The sequence below is a fragment of the Gavialis gangeticus genome, unplaced genomic scaffold (assembly GCF_001723915.1).
Source record: "Gavialis gangeticus isolate Ggan-Ray unplaced genomic scaffold, GavGan_comp1, whole genome shotgun sequence".
In the NCBI taxonomy this organism is placed as follows: Eukaryota; Metazoa; Chordata; order Crocodylia; family Gavialidae; genus Gavialis; species Gavialis gangeticus.
The window spans coordinates 9,990,659-10,017,106 of record NW_017729009.1 but is presented as its reverse complement, the minus strand read 5'-3'; the positions used below and the strand labels follow the sequence as shown (position 1 = coordinate 10,017,106).

The 26,448-nt window shown below is 53.3% G+C and overlaps 1 protein-coding gene across 1 annotated transcript in view; it reads right to left on the bottom strand.

The window, feature by feature from the left end:
- Positions 1 to 22,733, bottom strand: part of NOL4L (nucleolar protein 4 like) — a 52,959-nt gene extending 30,226 nt beyond the window's left edge. The window contains exons 1-3 of the mRNA XM_019509964.1: positions 22,563 to 22,733; positions 19,137 to 19,248; positions 13,159 to 13,268 (exon numbers count right to left, since the gene is read on the bottom strand). Coding sequence (XP_019365509.1) covers positions 13,159 to 13,268; positions 19,137 to 19,248; positions 22,563 to 22,634 — 294 coding nt within the window. The 5' untranslated portion in view covers positions 22,635 to 22,733. The remainder of the gene's footprint in view (positions 1 to 13,158; positions 13,269 to 19,136; positions 19,249 to 22,562) is intronic.
- Between the last annotated feature and the right edge of the window lie 3,715 nt (positions 22,734 to 26,448).

Here is a 26,448-nt window from a genome sequence, read left to right as displayed (position 1 = left end):
CCCCCCCGGGGGGAGGGGGGGGGCCCCCCCCCCCCCCCGCCACTGCCTGCTTTGAGGGGGGCACCCCCCTTCCCAGGCCTGATCCTGACTCCGGGAAGCAGCGCCCCGCCTGCTGGGGCTGCCCCTGCCCCTGCCCCGAGGGGTCAGCCCAGCACCCGCGCTCAGGTTGCGGGGCAGCGCCTCGCCCCTTCCCCCGCGGCGCCAGCCTGGTGGTCCCGCGCTCCCGCTCCCGCTCCCGCTGTGCACAACCCGGACCGTCCCCGCGCGGCAGGCCCCGCAGTCCCCATCTCCGCGCTTGCCGATGCCGCTTTTAAAAACCTGTCCAAACGCACAGGCTCCAGATGCGGCCCGCGGGGCCATCCCGCGGTAAAACGAAGGTTTCAAGCAAAAGTGGCCGTGCCCGCAACACGCTCTACTTCCGCGAGTCTTTGCCGGCATTACTACCTGGGTCTCAAAGCTCAGATGCTTACAAAGCTTTCCCGACTCCGGGTCAAGGGGAAAGACTTGCTGTTGATTTCCCTGGGGCGAGGGAGCTCAAGCTGTCTGCAAAGAAGTACCATCTCTGAACTTTTTGTCTGCAAAGCCCAGAGCCAGGGGTGTATGTGCATGGTTAATAAGAACAGCCCTCCTAAACTTGACTCGTCTTATAGGGCCGACTTCCCCAAGAACTACCAGGGCCGTCCCGAACAAAAGTCCCGTCCGCACAGCTCAAGCCTTCATACAGCAGCTCCACTTAACTAGGTGGGCTGCGGATTCGTGTCACCTCTGTCATGTAGTAACAGCACAAGACCGAGAGCTAGAAGGAGCTTGATTTTCATCCCGGAGGGGTCACTGATTCCCTGGGCAACCTTGTGCAAGTCACTTGATGTCCCTGTGCCTCTGGAAAAGTAGGCTACACAACACCGGACCGCGCTGCATTAGCTTGCGCATCATCACTGTGAACCCTCCTCAGTACCGAGCTTTAAAAATGCAAAGCACTCCTGCCCCGGGGGGTAAGGGAAGAGGGGAAAGGAGGAAAGGTGCTGTAGGACAGCCAGAGCTCACACAGCAGCAGCAGGATGTTCTGCATTCGTGTTGCCATCACAATATTTGAACTTTAGCAGCACAACAGACCTCAGTGAAGCCAGGAAAGAAAAAAGGGATGGGAGATCTAAGAAACTGCACCGCAGACCATGTTTTCTGTGTTGGGGGGGTGTATCGTGGACTTCAGCTCGTTCCCTCGGTTGTAGTTCGGTCTCTCTGCAAATGAGAAGGATGATCTTGCGGCGTCAGCGTGTCAAAGCTGAAACGCTGAGAAAATGCAGCCGCCTTGTCCAGGATGTAAACTGCTGGCCCTGGCCTGGAGAGGCACGGAAGGAATAGCTCGCAGAGGTGGGGCCTGCTTTCCTCCGAAGGATCAGGTGTCCGGCCCTCCCACAGGCAGGACGCGTCCCCGCAGACCAATGATGTGATCTGCCACAGCAGTCCTGAGTCCCTCTGTCTCCCGTCGTTGTCGCTTGGCATATTAATACTCGCCGCCAGCTGGCATGTTTACACTGCGATGTGGACTGAGGAGGACAGAAGCACTCTTAAATCCCGCAGAAAACCCCCCAGACTCGAGCAGTTTCAACACAGCTGTTACTAAACGGTAGACAAGTGCAAGCCAAATTTTTAGCAGCCTCGGGCCACATCCCGGGGTTGAATATCCATACCTGGAGTACGAGCGCACCCACCCAGCTGCACGCTCGTCACGTACGTGCACGTAATGTAGCTCAAGTGCGCGGTCTGTGCGTCTGTACTAGGCTCGAGCCTGCTTCTGTGGGCCCGCAGACACGTGCGCACGGTCAGAGGCCAGAGGCAAAAAGCCGAGCTCTAGTCTCTGCTTCTACAATGGCAGCAACGAGAAGGAGCTTGCGCTCGGAAAGCGCTTCCCGTGCCAGGCAGACCTGAGGGGGAGCACCAGAGCTGAAAGGAAGAATACTCTTGACATCCCAGGCTTTGGGACGGGATATCAAGACTATTCTGTTCAGTGAAAAGCCGCGCAGGAGTGGAGAGGTGGGCGGCACTTCCCAAGACACCAGGGTGAGCACCACTACTCTTACAGGGTACCCAAGGGACCGCCAGTAACCACAAAGGATCAGGGCGCGCGCGGGAGCTTTGGAGGCAGGATCGGTCCTATGTAGCTCAAGGTTTGGCATGAAGTTGTTTGGTGCGTACTTGGACAAGGCTGCTGAGCAAACCCTGCTAGGTCACAAAGCTGCTATCATGACCAGTGGACTTGGGGGGAAATATTTGGAAAGTGCTACACAACGCACGGGCAAAGCTCTGAGACGTTTTCCAGGTGTCACTGTCCTCATCGTCGGGGCTAATTCCACTAACAAACTTAGTCGCACTCATTCAGACAAACCATCTGAAGATGCTGGAAGTCAGAAGGGAGATTAGACCCAGACGAGAGTTAAATCACCTCTCTCCTCTTCTCCTGCTCCTCCCCATTCCTGCTTGTATGTCTGTGGATTGCCCTCTTTACCGCAGCAGCATATCAGGAGCTCGGGTTGAGCTGCTTGTGCATTATGGCCCCACAACCCTTTGCAGCACGCTGCCTCGGTCTAGGTGTGGCCTGCTCCCCTTGTTCCTCGATGCATAGCTTTGCCTTTGTGCCTGTACTAAAATACACCGGGCGTTCATTAGTGCACCTCCGATACCGTGCATTTAATTTAGTGCTCGCTTAATAAAGTACTAACTACACGCGCATTGTCTAGAGTTACTGCGCAGTAGTGCTGGAGTGCCGCTCACTGTGCATTAGCCTAATAACACTGCGCAGTGGGCTTTTAGCACGGCTTTTAACCGCCATGCTACCGTGTGGTGTTATTAGGCTAATGCGCAGTAAGCGTCTCATGTAGACGCACCCACTGTGTCTGAAGGTTGATGAAGCAATCCTCTCTGCTTATTCACGGACCAGCACGTGCTTTCCCATCTTTCTGTGCTGCAAGCTCATCATCCTGCCGCCTTGCAAACACAGTACAGAGATATTTCTCCGCCTTTCCTGCATTTCTGTTTAGACCTTTACTACCGTATCTCCATCTCGGTCAGGGTCTTTGCCACGGTTGGAATTTCTCTTGTTTCTAGAAAATCCCTTCAACTGTTTTTAGCCTGCGCAACCATGATTGTTTTTCCCTTGGTGTCTTTAGCTTCCCTTTTCAATATTCTATGCATTATTGTTTCTAACTTGCACTGATTACTATGTAGTTCCCCTTTATTCCATTCCCCTCTGTGTGTGACTTCTTTATTTTTAATTGCTGCCTTTACTCCGCCATTGAGGCTGGACAGGCTTTCAGCCAAAACTGTCATCTTCCTTGATGTCAGAATCCAGTACATTTTTCTTCAGGAACTCTCCATTCTCATTCATGTTTTTTCTGTCTAAATTTTTCTTCCCAATCAATTTCTCTCATATTTTTTCTCAGTATTGGGAAATTAAACTTTTTTTGAAGCACTAAGTCTATATATTACTGGTTGGAATTGTCTTCTGTTTGCACATATCAAATGTAATCAGGTCATGATCACTGGTCCCCAGCCAACCACCAACTTCCAGCCTAATGATTAATTCATCTTATCCGTCATAATGAGGTCTGAAATAGAGTTACCTCATGCTGGGTGTAAAACCTTTTGTGTTCGAAAGTTATCAGCTGTAATTTTTAGAAACTCTAATCATGTTTAACTACTGATTGAGTAAGACCTCCGGTATAGGTCGCCCAAACTGGAGATCCCTATAAAACGCTCAGACGGTTACAGATGACAGGTGCAGGTAAACTGAACGGGCTGACTGGAGAATGCACGCACAGCTCAGTGTTTGGGCCTGGACAGATGGAAGTTTACGCTGGTGTAACTGGTGTTGCAAAGGTGTATTAAAAAACCCCAAAAAACCCCGAAGCAACGGCCAGATAAAGCCCTAAGCCCGCGTAACGTGGCCTTTTCTGATGGAGTATTGCCCATGAAAAAACCAGCACTAAAATGCTACCAGTGCAGATTATACCGATCTAACTTCCATCTATCCACATCCATTTCATGCTACGCATTTGCTAACGTGCAGTAATAGCTGCCTACCATGTGAGATACCCCAGGATGGCCAGAAGTCTGTCTCTTCCTGCCCCGGTATAATTTACCCGGATCCACAAAGTTATGTGAGGTAGAGCGAGGCACGAGACCATCCGGCCAGGGTGTGTACACTTCCAGATCAGAAGTGGTACAAAACGCCCAGACGTATCCCGCTTTGCAGATTAAATTTAAGCTCTGAGAGTATGAGAAGACGAAATGCATTTACAGAATCAGACAATGCAGAATGACTTTCAGACCCCAAAATAGGAGACGGGAACAAACCAGAGAGAAAATTGAAGAAATTATACTCTGCAAACACAGCCAGACACGTCTCACCAACAGAAGCCAACTCTTCAAAAGCACTGGTCCTTTGCACTTTATGTTTCTAACGGAAATGCATTTAAAATTGCAAAAATACAAGCCCGAGCATTGCACTATCAAAGCTTTGCCAAAAATACCAAGGCATGGCTGGCAATCAAAACCGTGACAATGAACTTACCTCGAGTGGTTTACACAAAATAATTCAGAAAAATTGGGGGGGGAGGGGTAACTATACAATAAATTAATGCTATTCTTAAATTGAGAAGTATTTTATCTCTAAATACCACGCACTGCCACATGTTTACGAAGGTGAAGATTTCAAGGCGATATTTGGAGCACATCTACACGCACATTCCCATTAATCTCATGTAAACAGGTTTTTCTAAAACCAGTTCAGTCCTTTCAGTGCCAGTCTGCCTGTAGCCACTTCCGGACTTGAACGGAGCCCGCTTCAGCTACTTCTGCTCCAGAGCAGGAATGCCGACGCACACCGCTGCCCTGACATCCTGGCCTCATTTTAATTCACTGCTTTTATTATTTCAGTGAAAGGGCACACCTGTGAGCCAGTCCCCGGTGGAGCTAGAAGAGCTAATCTGCGGTGGCACGCACCTTTTCCTGATTCCACTGCCTGTTGACACAGCAATTTAACACTCCCTTTCTGCTCTTTCACACGGTGTTTACCAGCCCCCCGACACCCCTCTCTGCACTGCAACCTCTCTCTTCTTTCTGGAAGTGCTATCTACCTGCGTCTAGTCTACAAAGCAAAGGGGGCTGTGCTCCTCTGGCACACATCTATCTATTAAATGACAGAGACCATGTCCTGCTTGTCACAGCGAGGGAATAAAAGTCTGGGGAGGAGCCACGTGGAGCGTAGGCAGATGCTGGGCCTGTCTCCCTGGCCAGCTTTGCCAAATATAACTCCCTTTGTTGTCCCAGCTCCAGGTCCCTCGCCAGTTAAGCCCATGCACCCTTAATCCTCAGCTGCAGCTGCCGGTGCTGGAAGCCTGAGTTGCTTTGGGGAGCTGCCCAAAGAGCTGGGACCACCTAGACGACCCTCACTGGCGAGGGAAGTCGGCTTTGAACCACAGGCCTTGCAGATGGACCCTAGCAGGCAGCGGAGGAGTGATCCTGGTCTGGCAGTGCTGCCAGGGCTGCCTGAGATGTTAGAAACCTGCCGTAGGGTTTTTGCCAGCTAGACTCTTCCCCTGCTCCTAGCGTCTGCTCTGCGCCCGGGGTGGGCAGTTTAACAGCTGGTGCCCTCCTTTCCCAAGCCCTGCCTCTGCTGCCTGCCTTGCTCTGTCTCTGCTCGCCTTAGTGCATCAGCTGGCCCAAGAGCCTCTCCCAGGATGGACTTAATGCTGCATGCAAACCTCGCTGGGCACAGGGATCCTTCCCATCCCATCGGAGGGGCGTCCTCAGCTCTCGCTGACTTCCGCGGGATCGGAAAGTGCTCATCCCCTTCCAGGATCACGCCTCGGGGTCTCATGTTCTGGTGTCACCAGTCACGCCACGCTCCTCACCCAGCCCTGACACGCAGCGTAGTCCCCGGGAGCTTGGGGTGTGTAAGGAATGCAGGCCGAGGCCCCTCTCCATCGCTTAAAATAGCGCCCGTTAGCGTAGCAAAGCCATAGCAACCAGTAGCACGCTCGTGCTATTTCAGATCCAGCAGCAGCTCCTGCCATTTGCTGATTACGCGACCTCTTGTCATCAGTCACTGAAGCAACCTTTGGAAAGGCTCAGCATCATTTAGAGCCCGAGACCCAGATGGGATTGGGTCTGCCAAGGTGACAGCAGCATCTCCAGATCGGAGGGAGGCCGTCTGGCATCTCACCGCAGAGTGCTGCTCTTTCTAAGGTCTTGAGAGTCTTCCACCGTGGTGCAAAGCAGGAGGCCTCAGTGGATGTTGCATCAAACAACATAGTATGAGCATGAAAAAAATGCGTCCAGGACTGAGCTGGAATAAACCCAGGTGGGAAAGCCTGCCTGGAAAGCTGGACTAGCTAATCATTTTAAAACTGCTCCCATCCATCCATGGGAGACAAGGTGGAAGGGGCACCTGGGACAAACCCAGAATATTTTCTTGCTGCTCTAGAGTTGAAGGGGTCAAGGTTTCAGAAGACATCCGAATGCCCCTGTGGGTATCCAGAAATTCAAGCAATTTCTGCACACTGTGCAGACTGTCAGGGCCTCGAGTCTCCTCTTGCACCTGCACGGACCGGCCGCTGTGAGACAAGGATCTCTGCATGCTGCAGACAACATGGCACAGGTTGTAATTTTGCTGTCAGTTATGCCAAGGAGGTGTGTTTGCTTTCAAGGAGGCACTGCAGATTTTCTCTGGGTGAGAACTGAATTGGACCCGCTGTCCTCTGACGAGTCGGCGGGGTGCTGCTTGCAAGCGTTGTGCACTCTGCAGAGGCCTCTTCTCTTCATCTACAAAGGACCAGGTAGAAGATCCTGACCTTCCTGTCTTCTGCGTCCCTAAGCAGAGATAAAGCATCTCTCTAATTCGTCCAGGCTGTGAGCGCTTCCTTTTGGACATGCGGCTGTTCTTACACCGGTGAGTCTAGCAGCACTAGTAAATTATAGACACCGCGCACACAATTTTTCCTAGATAATGAAGTTAAAAGGCTGTCTTGGCATACATTCATTTATTAGTTACGTAGATCTGTTACCCCAAGTGAAATAAGTTCTTCTCGATGTTGCTGGACACAATTAATTGTTCTTGGCAGAAACCAAGGAGAATACAAGTCAGTTATTTAATTTATTTCTATTAGACCCACCAAATGTTAGTAAATTGCATGGCAATAAGGTGACCTCGCTTTAAAACTCAACTAGAAAGCAAGGAATCATTATTTTTAAACTTGCTTTTGTGATGTATAAAAGCAGGCTCAAAGCGTGGCTGCAGCGTCAGCTTGTTTCTGTATTAGAAAACTGTCTGGGTTCCTCTTCTTTCTTGGAGGGCTTTTGTAGTCTTTGGAGCTACAGCTTCACACCCCCTCCTCCTGCATTTGTTTCTCGTTCCATCTTCTCCAAATCCTGCCAAAACCCTCCAGAAAAAAGAGCCAAACTGATAGCTCTAGGGTATCTATGATAGAAAAAGGTGAAAAATGGGAGGGGGAGATGCTTGGTGTGGGGATTGGAGGCCACCTTTATTATTATTTATTGCACACAACTGTAAGGGGCAGGGCAAGGTGCTGGACAGGTCACCTTTCCAGGTCTCTTCTAGGCAGCTTTGGTGTAGATACTGGGGAGAGCTGAGAAGGGCCTCCTGGGTCCTAGCTGGAAGGCTAGACCCCGAAACTAGAGGCAGCTGGAAGGGTTTCCCACGGGTACTTCCCACGTGCCCATCAGCAAGTTTGTCTTCTGGTCACCAGCCCCTTGAAGCTGAAGCTGCAAGGTATGAAGCCGTCTCCTGAGGCCATCGCCCATCTGTGTTGTCCAGGACTCTTGGCCTAGTCACCAGATCAGCCCACGTGGAAATTCCCGTACAGCATCCGGCTGATTCCGATTAGCCAACAAAGTTTCGGAAACGGTTCGCAGCTCTGTTGGTTCCTGGCTCCTCCAAAAGACCATTAACAAGAGACCGGTTGGAGGATCCCTGCAGAGACGGCCGGCATTTCAGCGAGGGAGAGCTGTAACGTGGGGCAGGCTGTAACGTGGAGACAAAGCTCAGCCATGGGACAGCGGAGGTGTGTTTCTGCAAGGGGCTACCAAGACCTGAGCACGTCTGGCCGGTTGCGGATACACCCCTCGATAGCTGCTCCACCAATCCGATATGGTGTTCAGGTGACCTCTTCCTCCACAGACCGAAGGATTAGAAGGCCAGAGGAGCCGCCATGGTCTCATCCTCTAGGTAAAACAGGCCTTAGGGCTTCCTAAACTTAATTCCTGTTTCATGTAGAGCAGATCCGTTCAGGGAAAGCAGTGGTTGATTACCCTCATTGTTAAAAGTTTCTGCGTATTTCCTGTTTGAAATGGGCTAGCTTCAGCTTCCGGCCTTTGGAGCTGGTTACTCCTCCGTCCATGGGGCCAGAGATCTCAGATCAGATTTCTGCTCCCCACGGAGGCTCTCCGACTGTGGTCAAGCCACCTCTTCACCTCCTCTTTGCTAAGATGAACAGACTGAGCTCCCGGGGTCTTTCTTTCACTGGGGTTCCAGTCTTTTAGTCGTTTTTGGGGGGCTCTTCTCTTATCAGCACCTGCACTGAATAGGTTTGGATTCAGAGAATGCAAAGCGTTATAATAGGAACTCGAACAGCCTTCTGCTTGCATTTAGTTTTCCTTCACCAAGGACAGGACCTGCCGGCGGTCTTGGGTACAGCCACAACTCTTTGGGACCTGGATGCCATAAGTAAGACAGAAAGTTCCTTCGTGCTTCCGGGGGATGGCACCCTGGCCCTTCCCCAGCCTATTGCCTTTGGGACTCTGCAAAGTTTCCTTCCCGCAGGAATCTGGACAAGTGGCTCTGATCGCTGCTGTTGTGCTCACAAGAACCGTGCTCGAGTATCAGCAACGGACTGAAAGACAAATTCTCCTGACACCAAATAATGCCTTCCCTCGATTGCTGCAGCTTGGAAAGGCTTAGGGAGCCGCACACTCGCATATCCAAGAAAAGTCAGTGAAAAGAGGAAGAGTTTACAGGATGATATACCCGATAAACTGGGGGGGGGATAAAATATAGCATTGTGGAGAGAGCAGCTTTAACCCAGGTGACATGCACTGGTGAAGGTAGAGCTGATGATACGTAACTCAGCTAGGGAGCAGCTCAGGACAGCCATCACTTCATCTGCTTTCCAAGCTGATGTGAATTTGGTGAAGCAAAAGGAAAAAGAAACAGCCAGCTTGTGGACTGAGCGGCAAGAGTGTGACCAAGGCCATCAGTGCGAGATCAGATCTTTTTCCCCCCCCTGGAGCAAAAGATCCAAGAGGGACCAGAGTGAACTCAGTAAAGTGTGACCCCTTCCTCTGAGCTGGGAAAGCATTGAGTGCCCGATCTTGCAAGGACTCAATGCCTTGCAATTGTTGTGTGATAAATGTTGGGGACACACAGCACCCTGCATGCTGGAGCCCATCTGTTTAGAAAGAGCTGTGTTGTGGGGACTGCGCCGTAGACCATCTATAGACAAAGAATAACATCATATGCTTCACCCAGCGCAGAGTCTCAGAATAGCCGCACGCCCCGTGCAACTTTCTCTGTGTACACGAAACACACAGGAGCAAAATCTGGAGTTGCAGATGCTCAGCACTGCGAAACATTGGGCCCTGAATCTGTACAGCCTGATCAAACCCTCCAAGTCGTTGAAAGAAATGCCTTTAGAGCCAGTGAAATAAAGAGCATCCTTTTGGAGAAAAGAGTGAGTCTGCTACGTGCACGTGACTCACCGTGACTTCTCGTAGACATGAAATGTGAAGTTTTAAGTCACAGAAATGTCTTAAATTAGCCAGCCTAGCGTCAGGTAGAAAAGGGCAGCTGTAGGATCACAACCTGCAAACACCAAAAAATGGTGTGGATTGGCTATGGATACCAAAGCATCCGATACAAATATTTGGTTCAATCCTAGGCAACAGTGACCCAGGGAGGTGAATCCATTTTAACCAATTACCCCTCTGACTCTTTTTCCATTCTGTCCCTCCTGAGCAAAATGATCCTCTTCTATCGTCATCTGCCTGATCCCATGTCCGGAAAAGATGAAACAATATGCAGCTTCCGTTAAATAATGTGCAGCTTTATGGAAAACTAAGATGCAGTGTCTGCTTCATAAGGTCCAGGCACCCCCCGACTCCCACTCTCTTCTCCATCTCTGTGCCACCAGAATGAGGTCAGGCAAAAGGGGATGCTGCATTGCATCGACACCTGACTTCCTCTTTGCTTCCTTTAATACCTGCTCTTGATCCAGCCAGGCCAGATGCATCGCAGCTAAAGCAGAGTAACATCCAGGTCATCTTAGCCCCAAACATTCAGAAGGGTAGGCTGTAGCACATTTCCAAGTATAGCACATCTTATTTACATTGGACTAATACCTGGCCTGGCTTCAGAGGGATTGCATAAGTGCAAATGAGGACAGAATCTGACCTGGCGTCTCCTTTAAAAAGGCTCCTGTACATTTTCCATGATTGCAAATGGGCCTGCTGAGGACTCCTTGCTGGTAGGGACCCTGGTTCAATCAAGCGGACCTGTGTTTCTACTGGTAAAGGAATCACTCAGAGTAGCTTTCTTAGCAGGGGACTGGGAGTCAAGATCCTGGGCTCTCACTGACTTCATAAGTGATGTTGGCCGAGCATCGACAGCCCCTGCAGACATCAGCTCCCAGTCTGTCTGTCGTGGGGGTTTGTAATGCTGCCCAGTGCTGGACTATCCAAGTGTTTTCCACTTAGGATCAGACTGGCAATAGCGAAGGGCAGCGTGCCCTGTGAATGGAGGCAGAGGCACTCAGCAGTTCTGGAAATCAGGCCCTCGGCTTCTCCGTGCGTCCCTTGGCCCGTCAAGAGAAGAGGGATAATACACCACCATCATAACGCATGTAGGCATTAATGTTTGTCTGTGTAGTGCGGGAGGCCCTTCAGATAAAAGCTGATATAGAAGTGCCCAGGAGGCGATGCAATGCTCTCTTTCTTACACCTGTGCTGCTGCTGTTGGTTTTTGGTTGTGTTTTTTTGTGGGGGGTTGCAACTTGGATTTTCCTAACTACGACCTAGTAACTTTGTCAGACTCTTTTCTACCTGCCTATACCTTCAAGGCTGTTCATACTAACCTCCCTCCAATGTGAGTCAAGGGCTTTTTCTGTCTACCAAAACAATCCTTTTAATAGCTTCCTTACAGCACCATGGTACATTGATGGCAAGCCTGAGCCCTGGAGTCAGGGCAATGGAAGATGGCATCCAAGAGCCTTCTTTGGTCTCAGCACACTAATTTATTTTCTTGCCCTTTAGCAAGTGTCTCTCAGCACCTTCTCCACCTGAGCTGGTGGCACAGGGAAAGGTCAATGTATTGATCTCACCCAGCAGCAGCCAACTTGTTCCTGCTGGCCTCCTTTCTCCTCCCCAAACCGGATTTGTTTCTGCTGAAGAGAACAAAAGCTTCTCTTTGCCCACAGAGCAGGGACGGCACAAAAACTGCTCAGTCCTCCTGGCTCCCTCCGTCCCCAGCCTTGCTGGAGCAAACACCAGCTGGTGCCAATTACGGTGGCCGTCTCTTTGAGGCAAACATCTGCCTGCTCACAATTTGGACTGAGACCCACCAAACCCGCTACGGATAAGCCGACAAACAGCCAGCGAGGGCTTGTTCCTCTTGACCAAGGATGGCTATGAAGCAGTTCCCAGCACTGTTGCATTACCAGTCCCTCCAGCCATCTGCTCCCCTGAATGGATCCATTTTACAATCTGATTTTCTCCTGGTATCTGAGAAAATGGATTCTAGGCTCAGGAAGACAGGGAGCTCCCCCCGTTGCACTCCCCAGTCTAGATCTGCTCTGGAGACAAGCTTTTAAATGCTGCTCAGTGTCCAGAACAGGCAAAAGGGAAAAATGATGCAAATGTCCAGCCATTAAGACATCATGCAGCCTCCTAGGGAAAGGTCATTTACTAAAAGCAACAAAAAGGTTCCTCATCTGTCTCTTCTTTCCCTGCAGGAAAAGCAAGGTTTGGCCCTTTACCCTTCTGCACAGCATTCTCCAACCAGCATCGCTTAGTCCATCATCAGATAACAGCTGTCCATGTGCAGCAACGTCACAACTCAAACCAACAATTCATGATGCCTCCTACCCCCTAAAGCATGTGTGCACCTGCTCCTGCTGCTGGGCATCATGTATGAGCAGGGGGTGGAAAGGGCATCATGTATGAGCAGGGGGTAGAAGGGGCATCATGTATGAGCGGGGGGGTAGAAAGGGCATCATGTATGGGGGGGGTAGAAGGGCATCGTGCATAAGCGGGGGGAGGTAGAAGGGCATTGTGCACGAGCAGGGAGGCTGGAATAGGGTACAGCAATCCGTCTCAGCTCTCAGTGTTTGCTGGACTGACACTGGGTTTGTAAAGTGCCGCGTTGCAGCTTTGTGGGGAGCAAGTAAAGTGTATTTTTCTTTTTATAGTCCGTTTCCATGGTGCACTGAGGTTTCCGTAGCAAATCCTACAGCTGCAGAAACCTTGGGAAATTCTGTGGCCTGGGTATAATCATGTGGGAATCTTTCCCCTCCATTCCTGGATCAAAATCCAGAGGCGTAATATTGTCACCAAACAGCTGAGCCTTCTCCCAGCCTGATTCAAGAAGGAAGCAACTGGAGCTGACCTCCAGCAAGAGGCCAAACAGCTCAAGAGCAAAGAACACCTGAGCAAGAGAAGCAAAGCCTGGGGTCGACTCCCCACTTGCTAAAGCCCTCAGGCAGTTTGCAAGACTGCAGAGCAATACATCCCTCTCCACCGTGTACATCTTCGCAATAATTACACTTAAAACGACCATCTGCCTAAAGCACATGCAGACACTCACAAACAATAATGGCTGTGGATACACTCCTATTCTCCTTTGAGTCCCTTCTGCAGAAGTCCCACATGCATTTCCAAAGGTAAAATGCTGCCTCCTCCCATCCTGCACACGGCGACATGCACCGCACTTGCGCAGATCCTGCCCTGCCCGTGTCTAGACGTGTAGGAAAGCGTCCTTTGAAAATCTGGCCATCGCTACCCGAAGATGCGAGGCATCAGCCACCCTCCTCCCCCTTGCCTTGCAGCTCTGCCCAACCGCTACTGCTGTTGAGGGACAGGAGGGCAACTCACCTGCTCTTGTGAATTCATGACCCGCAGCTTCATCTGCTTCAAGTACGTGGAGGTGAGCGGCATGTTGTAATCGATGATTCCCGAGACCAAAGAGGAGGGCGGCTCGCTTTCTGAAGTAAAGAACAGGAGAGATATTCTGCTTAGATGGGGGGCGTTGCTGGCATGCAGCTCTGTCCGTGCATTATCGTCCTGCGTTAAACACCTGTCCGGCAGGAGCATCCGGAGTCCCCAGTCAGCGCTGGGATCCGGTGTGCTAAGTGCCCCGTGGACAATACAGCACCCCTCCCCAAATGCGATGACAGAGCAGGCATCTGGCCCTTTCCCTGCAAAGGGACTGTCATGCTCCCCTGTGGAAATGGGCACCTGTGATGTATAATGTTTTGTCACTCAGCTAGGACGTAGCAAAGAAGGAGCCATCTACTCTTACCAGAGATATTTAAACCATCACCTCTGTGCAAAGGCAACTACTAGATGGTGGCAGCCTGGGGACTCTCACCCCTTTTGAGAGGGGCTCCTTCACCCTGGGGTCCATAGTAAGGCTTTTTGGTAAGTATGTCCATCTCGTGGGACAGCCCCACTGGGCGTTAGTGACTGCTGAAGCAGATATCTCCAGCCAAATGAGAAGACCCCCGGTTAAACAAAAAATAAATCTTAATGGTTTTCTACACCTTACCTCTAGACTTTATTTTCTAGCCCTTTCTCTCCCTGCTCTACTTGGCCAGGCAGCTCGGCAGTTCTCCATAGCAGGAATGGAGGCAGCTGGCATGATTTATTCTAGCATTGATTTCATAGTCACACATAACGTGTTTAGTCACGAGGAGCGTTGCAGTGCACTGGCAGGGTGTGCTGGCCAGCGGGCGTGCAGCTGCCCTGCCCTGAGCGCAGGGATTTGCAAGGTGGTAAACGAATGTAAGGCATGAATCTCCTCCCTCCCCCGGTGCATTATGAAAGGGAGGTGCTGGGGTAGGGGTCGGGTTAGCCCACCAGTGAGTAGTAGTCCTGGGAGCTGAGGTGGACTCAAGAAGGGAAGATTTTCAGTGCCTCTCTGGGCCTTAACCGTGTGACTTGCATGGTCTGGGATCACCTGCTTCACGAGGCTGTCCGTGCCCAAAAGCCCCACCAGAAAGTTGGTGTGACAGGGCGCTGCTCATAAAGGTGTTTTACAGGCGTCCTAACAAAACCATCCAACCAAAACTTATCGCCCTGATTCTCAGAAGCGCTGAGCACCTGCAAGTCCAAAGGAAACCTGCAGGAGCTGTGGGGGTTCAGCACTCGTGAAAGGAGACCGAACTCAGCACGCCTGACTTGGAAAGGCTTTGACCCAAGCGCACGTGCTGCAATGGGCACAAGCTGTCTGGGAGCTCTTTGCAACAAAAGCCTCAGTCACTGTGTGCTTGTTCTCCAGGCTCTTCTCATTCATGCCTGGGCATCTGCAGTAATCCTGCGTCTGTGGACTGAAGGGGATGGTCAGAGCTCTACAGAGTGATTCGCTCAGTCAAATATGAAGGTGCAAAGCCATTAGGAGTCTTGTAAACTCAGAAGCGAAGCATTAAACTCAATCCCATTATGGTGCAGAGGCCAATGGGGACAGGCTGGGGAGAGAGTTATATGCTGCCGGATAGTCTAGGCTGTAGTTAAAATGCACCATGTGCCACCCGCAGCCTGGTCCTGGCCATGGCAGGGACAGAAAAGGGAGCCAACAAAGCACTGCAATAATCTACTTGTGGGGGTAATGGTAGCAGCATGTTTAAGGCAGGCTGCCTCTAACAAAGCAAGGGCAGGAACTCCCTTAAAGAGAAGTGCAAGGGCATCCAGTGGCAAATCTGGGTCTAGCACAGCCTCCTGTGGCCGTAGCCATCCCTAGAGCAGCTTTCCACCATATCAGGGAAGAGCTAAGCATCGTGTCTGGGTGGGCCCACTCGCGCTCCCCGAGTCGCTGCAATCGCTGTGTCCAGCACTAGTAAAAGGGGACTCGTGCACGGAGCGCCGAGACTGTTGCTATACTCAGGCCGTGTCCACCTCTCCCCCAGCTTCCCCACGCGGGAGGGTGGTTCTGCAGGAGCCGTGAAGAAAAGAGGTTTCCCCCGAAGCCCTTCGCCGAAAGCAGCCCCTGCCTCAGTTCTGCAGAGAGCAGCACTTAGCGGGTTTGAAACTGCATCTGCTCGTGCTCCTCCCCGATTCTCCTCCCCAGAGACGCAGAAGAGGCTGCGGTGCACAATGGCCAGAGGACGCGGACTCCTTGCAGGCGCTGAGCTATACAACCATGGGGCCAATAGAGCAATAGGTGAAAAGAGGGAAGGGGGGGGACTGCGGGTGACTGTGTGGAGGAGCAGCCTGACAGCAAGAGCTGTTAGCCCGGTGGTGCCTCCCCAGGGATGCGGTACGAGCCCCATCCCAGACGCTCACAATTAGTCTGGACGAGTCACTAAAAATGGATGTCAAGGGACAAACCTGCAGAGAAAGGGAGATGAAGCAGGCGGCAAAGGGTCTTTTCCTTCCCCACTGTCTAGGACCACGCCACTGCGAGGCCTTGCAACGCAGGGTGCCGGTTCCCAGTCCCTTGGCTTTCTACCGTCTCTCCATTAAAACAATAATCAGTGTCTACCTCATCCAAAGTCACTGTGTAAAGATGACAGTGTTTCTTCATTATGACACTTCCTGCCCTCATTTTTCTGGAATAAAAACCTAGCCGAGCCTCTGCGACTTTATCTATTCAGATAGCTTAATAAGGTCCTTCATTAATAAGGACTGAGAGTGGAGTGCTTCTAGGCTGTCAGGAGCAGGGGAGGATGAATCAGCAGCCCCTCCTCAGAGCCGGTTTCTGGGGCTTCCCTAAGTGATGTGCGTGCACGGGGCTGCGCTGGCCCTCCTGCTGATGGAGAGGACGGGAGGGAGCTGCTTGTCGCAAACCCTCGGCCCTCCGAGGACCCGGGCCGCTAGCCAGAGAGCCGAACCTCGCTGATCTGGTAGCGGGGAGTGGAAGGGACGTGGAGTGGTCTCCCCACAACACCGCTGCTCCCGGAGCTGGGGAAGGGGGAAAGCGAGTCTGCACTGGGCAGAGGGGCAAGATCCTTGCTATTCTGTTGTTGCCGAGCCGGGTGGCAGGCACGGCCTCCCATGCAGCTTGCCCCTAGCTCGAGTCAGGCGTCCGCCTCTCAGATGGCGGTTTGGTGCCGTAGTAATTAATGAAGCTCCACGCATAAAGGATGAGCTCATCAAATGGGGAAGGAGCTGTGGGAGCAAATGAACCCTGCCTGCAGCACCCCGGTGTAAACCTGCCGTCGTGCCATTCACTCGGCTGAACTTATTCTGAATTTACTGCAGGGCAGCCGAGAGACGAATCTGGCCCGAGAAGCGTAGATGCTGTTTTCCAGTCCAAAGTCTCTAGCAATAAAAGGTGGTAGGAAAACCTTCTTTCGAGCAGTCCGGTGGGACTCTACAGGAATAGTTCCAGCTACTGCACAGTAGTAGGAGGCTGCTGAAGGGGGTTAATCTGTCGTCATTAAATATTATCATGGCTTTTCTATCGAGAGTGAAATAACCGTGTCACCCTGCACAGTGGAAGACTGCGCGTGTGTAACCAATATAGTCCAGTGTATATAAGCCGGTATGTGTATATATATATATATATCTATACAGACATACATACCTACACGCCTACATATTCATGTATTATATTATATGGATAACAAGTCAAGGTGTCCAGGACAAAATAGTTCTGTTCCCAATTCCACACCTGGACAACTCCTCCAATGCCCTTACTCCTGATTTACACCAATGTAAATCACAAGGTGGTTATTTCAAGTTTCTCACAAGCAAGACAGTTTGTTTTCACTCATCATACGGTGCCCTGCAGGGGTCAGCACATAAGACACATTTAATTAGGGTTTTTTCCTGGTTGGGATTGCAGTGAGGTGAGATTTTCTTAATGAATGGGGGAGGTGGGCACTGGCAGGAATGGTTCAGATTTTTTTTTTTACCTCAGTGGGAGTTGCATTTTATGTGTGTGCCTACATGTAATCCTTCTACGGCCCCCAGATAAATTCCTATATACCTAACGTTAGTGAAATTAGTCAAGGTCCCTGATAAAAGTCAGTTTAATCTAATCTAATCCATCTATCTTTCATGGGCTTCAAAGCATCCCCTATCTGCGCCCTGCACAAAATCGGAGCGCTCCGAACAGACGGTGTTTGTTTCCTCCTGGCCCTGGCCGAGGAGCAAGACTGTGCATGACGGGCCGTGCGTGTCTGTGTGGTGTATTCCCGAGAGTGCTGATCTTGGGAGAAAGCTTTATGGAAAAGGTCTCTGCTGCACTTGAATCAGGGCAGACGGCCTCGCCCTTGCCTCTCCCGATTGTGATTTTCATAGCAGGGGTCCGGCGATGGGATGATGCTCAGCACCTTGCACTTTGTGTCTGGTATCTGAGCCTAGGCCACTGCAGTGTCTCTAGGGAGCATCGCTGTCTTGGGAGACCGGGGAGGGTAAAGCAGTCTCAAAAGTGGTCATATCCCTTTCCACTATACTGTTTGTGGAAAGGGTCATGGCCATGTCAGCTGAGAGACATGAGTGCTAAACATTATTTAAGTGCTGTGTTTGGAGTCGAGACACAAGATGCAAACTCCACCGGTCCCTCCCTGGTCCTATTTCCCTCCCCCCGCTGCATCGGTTCACAATTTTATCCACCATACAAATAACATTGCTCGTGACAGATACCCTGCAATCAGCCCAGGGGCAGTTTTGTTCTTGCTGATGCCAAAGCCCAACATTTCCATGGGCCTAAGTGAAAGAAGGAAGGGGCCCAGCATCTGCAGCTGGGGAAGGTGCCGCTGCTCTAATGATACCCCAGCTAATTAACATCCTGCATGATTATTCCGGCCCGGTTTCTAGGAAGCAGACCCAGTGTTTCAGCAGCTAGCTGTGGACAAGTGGCACACGGATGCCTGTTTAATGGAAACTCTGGGGTTGACCACAAGTCTGCTCACAGCTGTTAGCACTCGGGAGCTGGCACTGAATAGCAGAAATACCCTGGCACTCGGCTCCTTTCATTCTCCTTCTCTGCTGGACAAGAGCTACCAAAGGGTCAGTTTGCCTTAAGTTACTAGAAATGGTTTAATCCTCTGTGTGGTGCTTATTATTTTAGTACTTTTGTTACGGGAAACCTCCCAGCACGTTTTCCATTCTGCGCTTGGTAACAGAAAATAAATGTGCATCTTGTTACAACAAATACAAGAATTGACTTGGCCGGAGTTTTTCCCATGTATACCAGCAGAAAATTTGGCCCACAGTTAAGCGTTGCTTTTGTCTTTACACTCCAAGAACTGCAGAAAGGTTCAGTTTACAAAGAATGCATAACGAACTAAATCCCGCGGCGGCAGCGATAATTTGGTGCACGCATAAATAAGAGTGTAGCTGGGATTAGCTAGGCACCCTCTGCTACCCAAAACAGGATCATGGCCTCCATTAATTAGTGAGAATGACTTCATTATCAGAAACCTCCATTAGTCAAACTTACTCAATGCCTTTCATAATATGATAATAGTTTAAAGAGGAAATTTGAGGTCATGCTTGTTCAGTAATGTGAGTGTTGTAGGTGGAAAGGTTTTACAAAGTCTAAAGTCAACAGAAATATCTGCAACCTTTCCACCCCAAACTTTTCCACTTGATGTCTGGTGTAAGAAAAATTGAAAGCAGCCAACCAGATGCTAAAGGAAATGGAGTAGTCTGTTTTCATTGTCTGCGAAAGCAAACAGCCTAAACAGGGAAGACCAGGAGATTGGTTCAGTTCTTCCAGTTTTACATTATTATTATTATTATTATTATTATTATCATTATTATTATTATTATTATTGGGTTAGGGAAGCTATGCAGTAAAGCAGTATCACTGCTAACTGGACAGTATCTGAATACCTGGTCAAGGACAGCACTGCAAGGTGACATGCTTTGAGGCGACCAACCTCGCAGAAATCATGTGCCTTTACCTTTGGGCTCCAGTCCGTTGGAGTTGAAATGCATCCTCTTCTGGCACTCCGTGCAACTCATCAGAAACCTGGTCACAGCTTCTCTTGGAAGGAAAGCATAGGTCTCTGCAATCTGGGAAAACAATGAGATGTCTGTGTGTCCTGGAGAAGGGAGACGGCTTAAAACACAGCACCGGGCAAGGGACAGGAGGGATCACCGGCCCCGGCCCACCTCGCCTGGCGCAGCAAAGGAAGAGCGGTATTGATCCAGAGCACAACGCACCGATCCCTCAGCACCCCGTCCCGCTGAGTGCACCAGGCCCTTTTCTGCAAGGGGTGGAGCTGAGCACCGTACCGGAGGTGCTAAGGTTGAGGCCCACGGCAACCCCTGATGAAGGGATTAAGACCTCTGGGCATCCTTCATAGTCAGTACCCAGTACCATCCCCTCTCGCTAGGAAAGACTAAACTGTGAGTTGTGAAAGCACAGTGAAGTCTCTCCATTTCCTGCCCAATTTCCCCTGGTCGTTGTTCCATTACGCCAGTGACTTGAAGGATCCGTTCATCTCGTTAGGGGCAGCTCCGTCTTTCCCGCAATGCAAACCAGTTAGTGTTCGCAACATTTTGCACGCCTCAAACACATTTTATCTGGGGAACTGCAAGCACTTTTACAAATATTCATCTACTGAGTCTCCTGCAGCTTGATGCGATTAGCCAAATGTGTCCCTCGTTTTATAGATGAAGGCACAGAAAAACCAAGGCCGAATTGTTCCAACCTGGGACCTTGAAGTTAAGCATCCATCTCCTTATTTTGGCAACCTGGACATGACAGGCCAAAGCACTTCCCCCAACTACCCCTGTGCTGAGCCTAATAACTAGTGTGTGGCTGAAGGCATCCTGTCTTGACTGGCAAGTATCACCCCCTCGGGCAGCTTGTTCCCATCATCTCACAGTTCGGTCCAGGAGGCTCGTCCTAGCAAACGAGTTGCAGAGCCAGGAAGAGACCCCTGACTCCCAGACCCTGTTCTGATTTGGGAAAGTCCTCCTCCCATTTTGTTTTGCTAGGAAAAATCAAAAAAATTTAAAAACCCACCCATTTTAGTTTTGGGGGTTTTTTCTGAGTGGGGAGGTGGGGAGGGCCTTGTTCAAAAGAAGGGGAAGAAAAGGAAAGAAGAACAAACTCATGTTGAGAAGGGGGCAGGAGGAAGGGTTTTGGTTGGAAATGGATTAAAACAGATTTCTGGAAGCAGAAGTTATGGAGAAGAGAGACAGTCACTTCCACTAAGTGGCAGCATAGCCTCGGTTTTACATGCATGCTAATAGCGAGCGGGCAGAAAGTTGCACAGCTTGTCCCGCAGCTCCAAACTGGGGACGCAGAGCCCTCTGGGGCAGACACGGCCCCATCTAGCTCCACGCCTCCAGTGACCGAGCCACCGCCCAGCTCGGCCCTGGCCCTGCCAGCAATCCGTGAAACGTTTGTCAGGTTGGACAATGGGGCGGGAGGACTACAAGTCAGGCACATGGAGCCTGCTGCTGGCAAAGGAGTTGGTCTGAAGCCTACGAGAGGGCAGCCCGAGCCTGGCTGACAGGAGTACGGCCGGCTCTCCTGCCCCTCGCCCGCTCCAGCCGCGCCATGGTGTCTGCTGCAAATGTCCGGCTAATTTTAGTGATCCAGTTGTTATTTCTCAGCTGACTTGATGCTCTGCAGAGCAGGCAGCTTCCTTGATGAGTTATCTCCCATCCAAATTCCCTTTCTGATTGCTTCTCTCTGGAGGTCACGGACAAGGGCAAACTCTCCAGTGACTCTGATTACAGATGGTGGAGAGGCAGAGGACTGGTGAGGGACGCTGTGCATCTTCTGGAGCTGCCCATCCAGACAGAGCCCCTTTGTGCGTCGGGGCCCCCGGATCAGGCGCCGCGTGTAATCTGCAGTATTTCACCTTCCCAGCCAGGCTGCAAATGTATTCCAGGGCAGCGTGATGGGGCACCAGGGAGGACAGTCAGCTTGAGTCCTGCCAGGTCAGGAGGGGATATGCGCTGCTAATGTGATGATCTCAGCTCAGGAGGGAGCCTCAGGGGTGGAGCGTGGAGCTCTCTGACTGCTGTGAGCAGGCCTGGGAAAACAGACCGACCCAGGCTGCTCCCCGGAGGCTGCGCTGTGTGCAGATTAGTCCTCCGGAGAGCTGGATTGAAGGAATTAGGGAGGGTCAGAGCAGCCTGCTGTGGAAATGAGCAGAACCTTCTGCATTGTGGCCACGCTGGTGAAGCCGCCCTCCTTAATTGCGGAGAGGTCACCCGCCACCGGCCAGAGCACGGCCGCGTGCACGGTGGGCCTGCCGGCTCTGTGCTGCATGGCAGGGGCAGGAGCTGCATGCACGCAGCCCCCTGGTCCCGTGAGCCACTGGGAGGACACGAGATGTCTGCACAGCACTTTGCTCCCCAGCAGAAGCTCCAGCAGCACGCAGGTCCTGCCGGGAGCCCGGGCTCACGCAGCGTGCAGCGCCTGCAGGGCCTGTGATCAGTGCGGGGGCATGAGCATCCGCCATGGCCTCCCGAGCTCGGCATCATCGCGCTGCCAGGCAGAGACCCGGGCAGCCCTCACAAGCAGGGACCCCGAGCAGCACACGCAGCAGAGACGCAGGCTGCTGCCTGCGTCTGATACTCAGCAGCTTGCTCAGAGATGGGGAGGGGGGGAATTCAGCGCCTCGTGGGCAAGAAACAAGATGCAAAATATTTGCAGGGGAAATATCCAACTTCCCCGAGATGCAGGCGTCAGGCTCCATTTGTTCCTGGTTTAGCTATGGTGGCTTCAGCAGGGAGAGAGCAAGCTCTTTGCACCCGTGTGCTGGGATTTGTGAGATCCACCGCTCCCCGGTGCATGCCAGGCCTCCACTCGGAAGCGGAGGGACCCGAGATAGAAATCAGGGCAGCCCATGCGGCAAGTCAGGGCTGCGAGGGGGACGCTGGCCCCCCGGGCCCCATACTTCCATAGTCGTGACTCTCTGCCTTGGGGAGCCTGGGAGAAATGAGGCATTTCTGTACAGCCGCGGCAGGCAGGGAGGCAGGTGGCTTCGAGCAGGGGACGGGGTGAACATCCCCTCGCATCAGCGAGGCTTGAAGCCTGCGAGGAGGCTCCTTTGCCAGTCGTGCGCGGTTGCCTTTGTGTATCACAGCCTGGCCATCCCCTCCCAAGCCAGCATGCACCCACACCACGGCTGCCACTTTCTTTTCCTGTCTCCGCAGCACAGCAGCTGTGCCCTCCTACAACACTCCCCGCCCCGCGCACGCACATGCACACGCACACGCACAGCTTTCTGCATCCTCGCACTGGCAGCCCCTCTCCCCTCCCCAAATCCCACCCCCGCTCGTGCGGGCTCTCGCACCAGGGGGTCTTCCCCCTTTGCACCGATGCGCCCGGCTGTCTGGGGAGAACGAGGAGGCAGCCTCACCGCTCGGTAGGTTTTCTTCTGCCCGGCATGCTTGGGCGCTTTGCCTGGCTCCGACGAGTTCTCCACATGCATTGAGTATATGATGTCAAAGAAATCTTCCACCACGGCAACGCGTTTCAGAGAGATGCCCTCGGGCTCCGACAGTCCATCTGCCCCCTACAACAGTGCAGGCAAGTTGAGTTAGTATCAGCGAGGGGTGACAGGGGTGATGAGCTGGGCCTCGGGCTAGCGTGGCTGGGGAGGGGGGCAGTCACAGCGTTCCCAGTGTTCCCACCCCGGGCGCGCAGGCTGAGGGGGATGAATTAAACAGGGCTCCAGGGAGGCTCCTCTCAGAGCCAGGGCAGTGGCGGCTGCTGCTGCTGCTGCTGCGCTGCTCCGGCTGCCAGGGAAACTGGGCCAAGAACAAAAGCAAGGGAAGAGTCCAGAGCGGGATTTTAACCAATTGAGAAATGTGGTTGTCATCATCTGGAGTGATCTCACTAGGCTGGGAATAGGAGGGAGCACCTTGGCCTTGCACTCAGCACCAGCCTCTCTGGGAGGCCAGGGAGTTTGCTAGCCCCCCACCCCCGGACTCAGACCAATTAGCAGAGCAAGGTTCAACTGTGCTGCCAGGATGGGGTCCCCGAAGGAACAAGGCTGAATAGCCCTCTACCCTGCGCAGACCTTTCCGAAGCACACTCCCTTACACGCCACCACCGCCGCCCTGCCCCTCGGCGTGTGAGGGACACGAGGATGTAATTCTGCCACGTGGCAGCTGTGACGGGCCAGGGGACAGTGCAAAGCATGGGGAGCACCGCTCCTCTTCTCTGGCTGCCAAGCGTGGTGTCTACGCACACTGGTTAGGTGGGCCAAGAGAAGAGGAGGCATCCTTCAGTACGCAGCAGCTGCTCGTGTCATTCCCTGGAGCGGCACCAGAGCCAGGAGTGCTGACGGGAGATGGGGGAGTCATAGAAATGTAGAAGATGAGGGTTGGAAGGGACCTCAGGAGTCAACCCCCTGCTCAAACAGGACCATCCCCAAGACGACCATCCCAGCCAGGGCTTTGTCTATCTGGGTCTTAAAAACCTCCAAGGATGGAGACTGCATCACCTCTCTGGGGAGCCTGTTCCAGTGCTTCACCGCCCTCCTAATGAGAAAGTTTTCCTAATATCCAACCTCAACTTGCCTTACTGCAGCTTGAGCCCATTGCTCCTTGTCCTGTCATCTGCCCCCGCTGAGACCAGCCCAGCTCCATCCTCTTTGCAGCCCCCGGCAGGGAGGTGAAGGCTGCTACTCAATCCCCCTCGGTCTTCTTTTCTGCAGACTTAATAAGCTCAGTTCCTTCAGCCTCTCCTCACCAGTCCTGTCCCCCAGCCCCCAAATCGTTTTTGTTGCCCTCCACTGGACTCTCTCCAACTCGTCCACATCCTTTCTGTAGTTGGGGGGACACAACTGGACACAGGATCCAGATGTGGCCTCCCCAGTGCTGAATAGAGGGAAGAATCACTGCCCTCCATCTGCTGGCAGCGCTCCTACCCTTCCTTGCAGCCCAGGATGCCAGTCGCCTTCTTGCACCATGGGCACCAGCAGCATCTACTTGAGTGTAGAGCTACGGGGGTTATGAGAAGCAGTCAGGTTGCTCAAGAGATGTAGCCTCCTCCTTAAGAAAGCACAACTACTGCATGTAGGGAGAGGCACACGCACGCACAGGTATGATTAAGGCCCTGTTTCCTGCAAGCTAAGCACTGGGTTGTGAGCTCAACTTTTCCATGTCATGGTTGTGAACACGCGTGCAATCAGGCCCCTTGCAAGCGAGCCCTAGCTCCTCTCTCTCGTGTGCAGGAACCGCACCTGCAACGTAACTGTCCCTTTTTAAAACGGATTGAAACCAGGTCCCGTGCCCACGACGCAGGTGGTTCGGAAGCAGCCGTTCCAGGGACCGTCGGAAACGGTTTGCTCTTTAGGCCTGGCCTCCTGATAACGACTGGACTCAACACGCTCAGGGGATATCATCTCTTCAAGCAGCGCGCTGCCCATACGCAAGGAGACATCTTGCACAGGCGTCAGCGTATAGGCTGCACATAGACTATATGGCCTACAGCGAGAGGTACTGCTGGTTTAGCACAAGCACACCGTGTTTCCTGACTCGCCCCCGTCCCCTCCGGGCCCTCCGCAGAGGTGGCTGGAGCGAGGGGGGTCTGTAGAGGGGCAGGGACGGCCGTATTTCGGGTGCCCGACGGAGCGTTTTGGAGGAGGATCAGTTTAATTTCTACGGTCCCTTATTCCAGGGGAAAAGCACGGCCACACCCGAGGGGGGATTGTGTCCCACAGAGCAGGACTGTGTCCGACCCCACGTGCAAATCCCCCGACGGCCGGCCCTCGCCCGCCTCCTCCCTCGCCGTGCCAGGCCGCCGTGGCCTGCTCCCAGGCTGCTGCGGGGCTAGCCGGGCTCTCAGACTGGGCGTCTCTGGGTACCGCTCCTCGTCTGGCACCAGGCTCCTCTCCACCCCCCACCGCAGCTGTGGTGGAGGAGCTGCGTCCTCTGCCGCTCTCGCCCTCTGGAAGGGCCTGTGGGCAGGGCTCTGCCTCCGCGCAGCATCCCTCCTCCTGGCTCCTCTCCCTGCTCCCGTCCTTTGTCCCTCTCTGGGCACGTAACCGTGCAGGGCACGCTGTTGCAAAGGCACGAGCTGTAAGACGGGCGCTTGGGAGGCTTAGACCCCACTGCGGGGTCTGAGCAAGCGTGGGCCTTCGGAGAGGCCGAGCAAAGCCCCCCGGCCCCGGGACCACCACCATGCCACCTGCTTAAAATGAGAGCCGGGCTCTTGAAAGACCAGGAGATGAAAATCGGGACGATCAGACTCATTTGGCGCGGCGGGGGTCTGCGAGGGGGGTTAGCTGCCTTTCAGGGGGTTTCGATGGGGTGGAGAGTCCGCACGCGCCCTTTCCCTTCGCCCTTCTCTGCGCTCGGCAGCCCCCAGGGCACCGGGGCCGCAGGCGGCTTGGGCAGAGCCCCCCAGGCCGTAACAAGCCCCCAGCCGGGCACCACAGCAAGAGGCGAAACTCCATAAAATGTCTGGCGTGCCCTTGCAGCCAGGTCTGCTTTGCCCTTTGTCCACCTCCGCCCTGCGCCGTTTGGGGACTGAGCCCTCCCTCCCCCCTGCTCCCTTCTTGCCCCCCACAGCCTGGAGGCCCTTTCTCCCCCCTCGCCGCCTTTCCACCCTTGCAGGCCGGGCTTTTCCCACCGCGGCTCTGCAAACCGCGTCCCTGGCAGAGGGGAGGGGAGGGCGACGCCGTGCCCACCGGGCGAGGAAGCGGGGCCAGACCCCCACGGCGGGGTCTCGGGGAGGTCCGCAGGGCAGCTGAGCCCAGCGCCGTGCCAGCCGCAGTGGCCTGCTGCCAGGCCTGGGGACTGAACCGCCCCGCTCAGCCCTTCGCTGGCCCGGTGCTAATGACTGTTGACAGACCACAGAGGCTGCCCGGGTGACATCTGCTCTGCCGGCTGCGTGCAGCGGGGTCCGGCCCGGCGGCGGGTCCCAGCGAAAGGGGGAGCACCTCCTCCCGCGGGCAGCGCCCCCCCTGCCACCCTCCCCAGGCCCGAGTTTAAAAGCCCTGTTAGAGCCACGAGCGCCTCTTCGTCAGGCAGGTAATGAGGGTAACCATGGTAACCCAGCAGAGGAAGTGTATTCTGCAGGAGACGTTAATCCGCGCTCCCTCGAGCTGGGACAGCCTGACTTTTCATTCTCACACAGTAATTAGATACCAGCTGTCAGTGCAGGGGGAACGGCTCTGGCTCCGGCAGCCCGGGCGGGCGGGAGGGGGCAGGGAGCGGGGTGGCAAAGCCACCAGCACCCTCCGCCCGGGACCCGGCCAGGGAGGGGACCGGGGGCCTTCGCCCGGCTCCGAATCC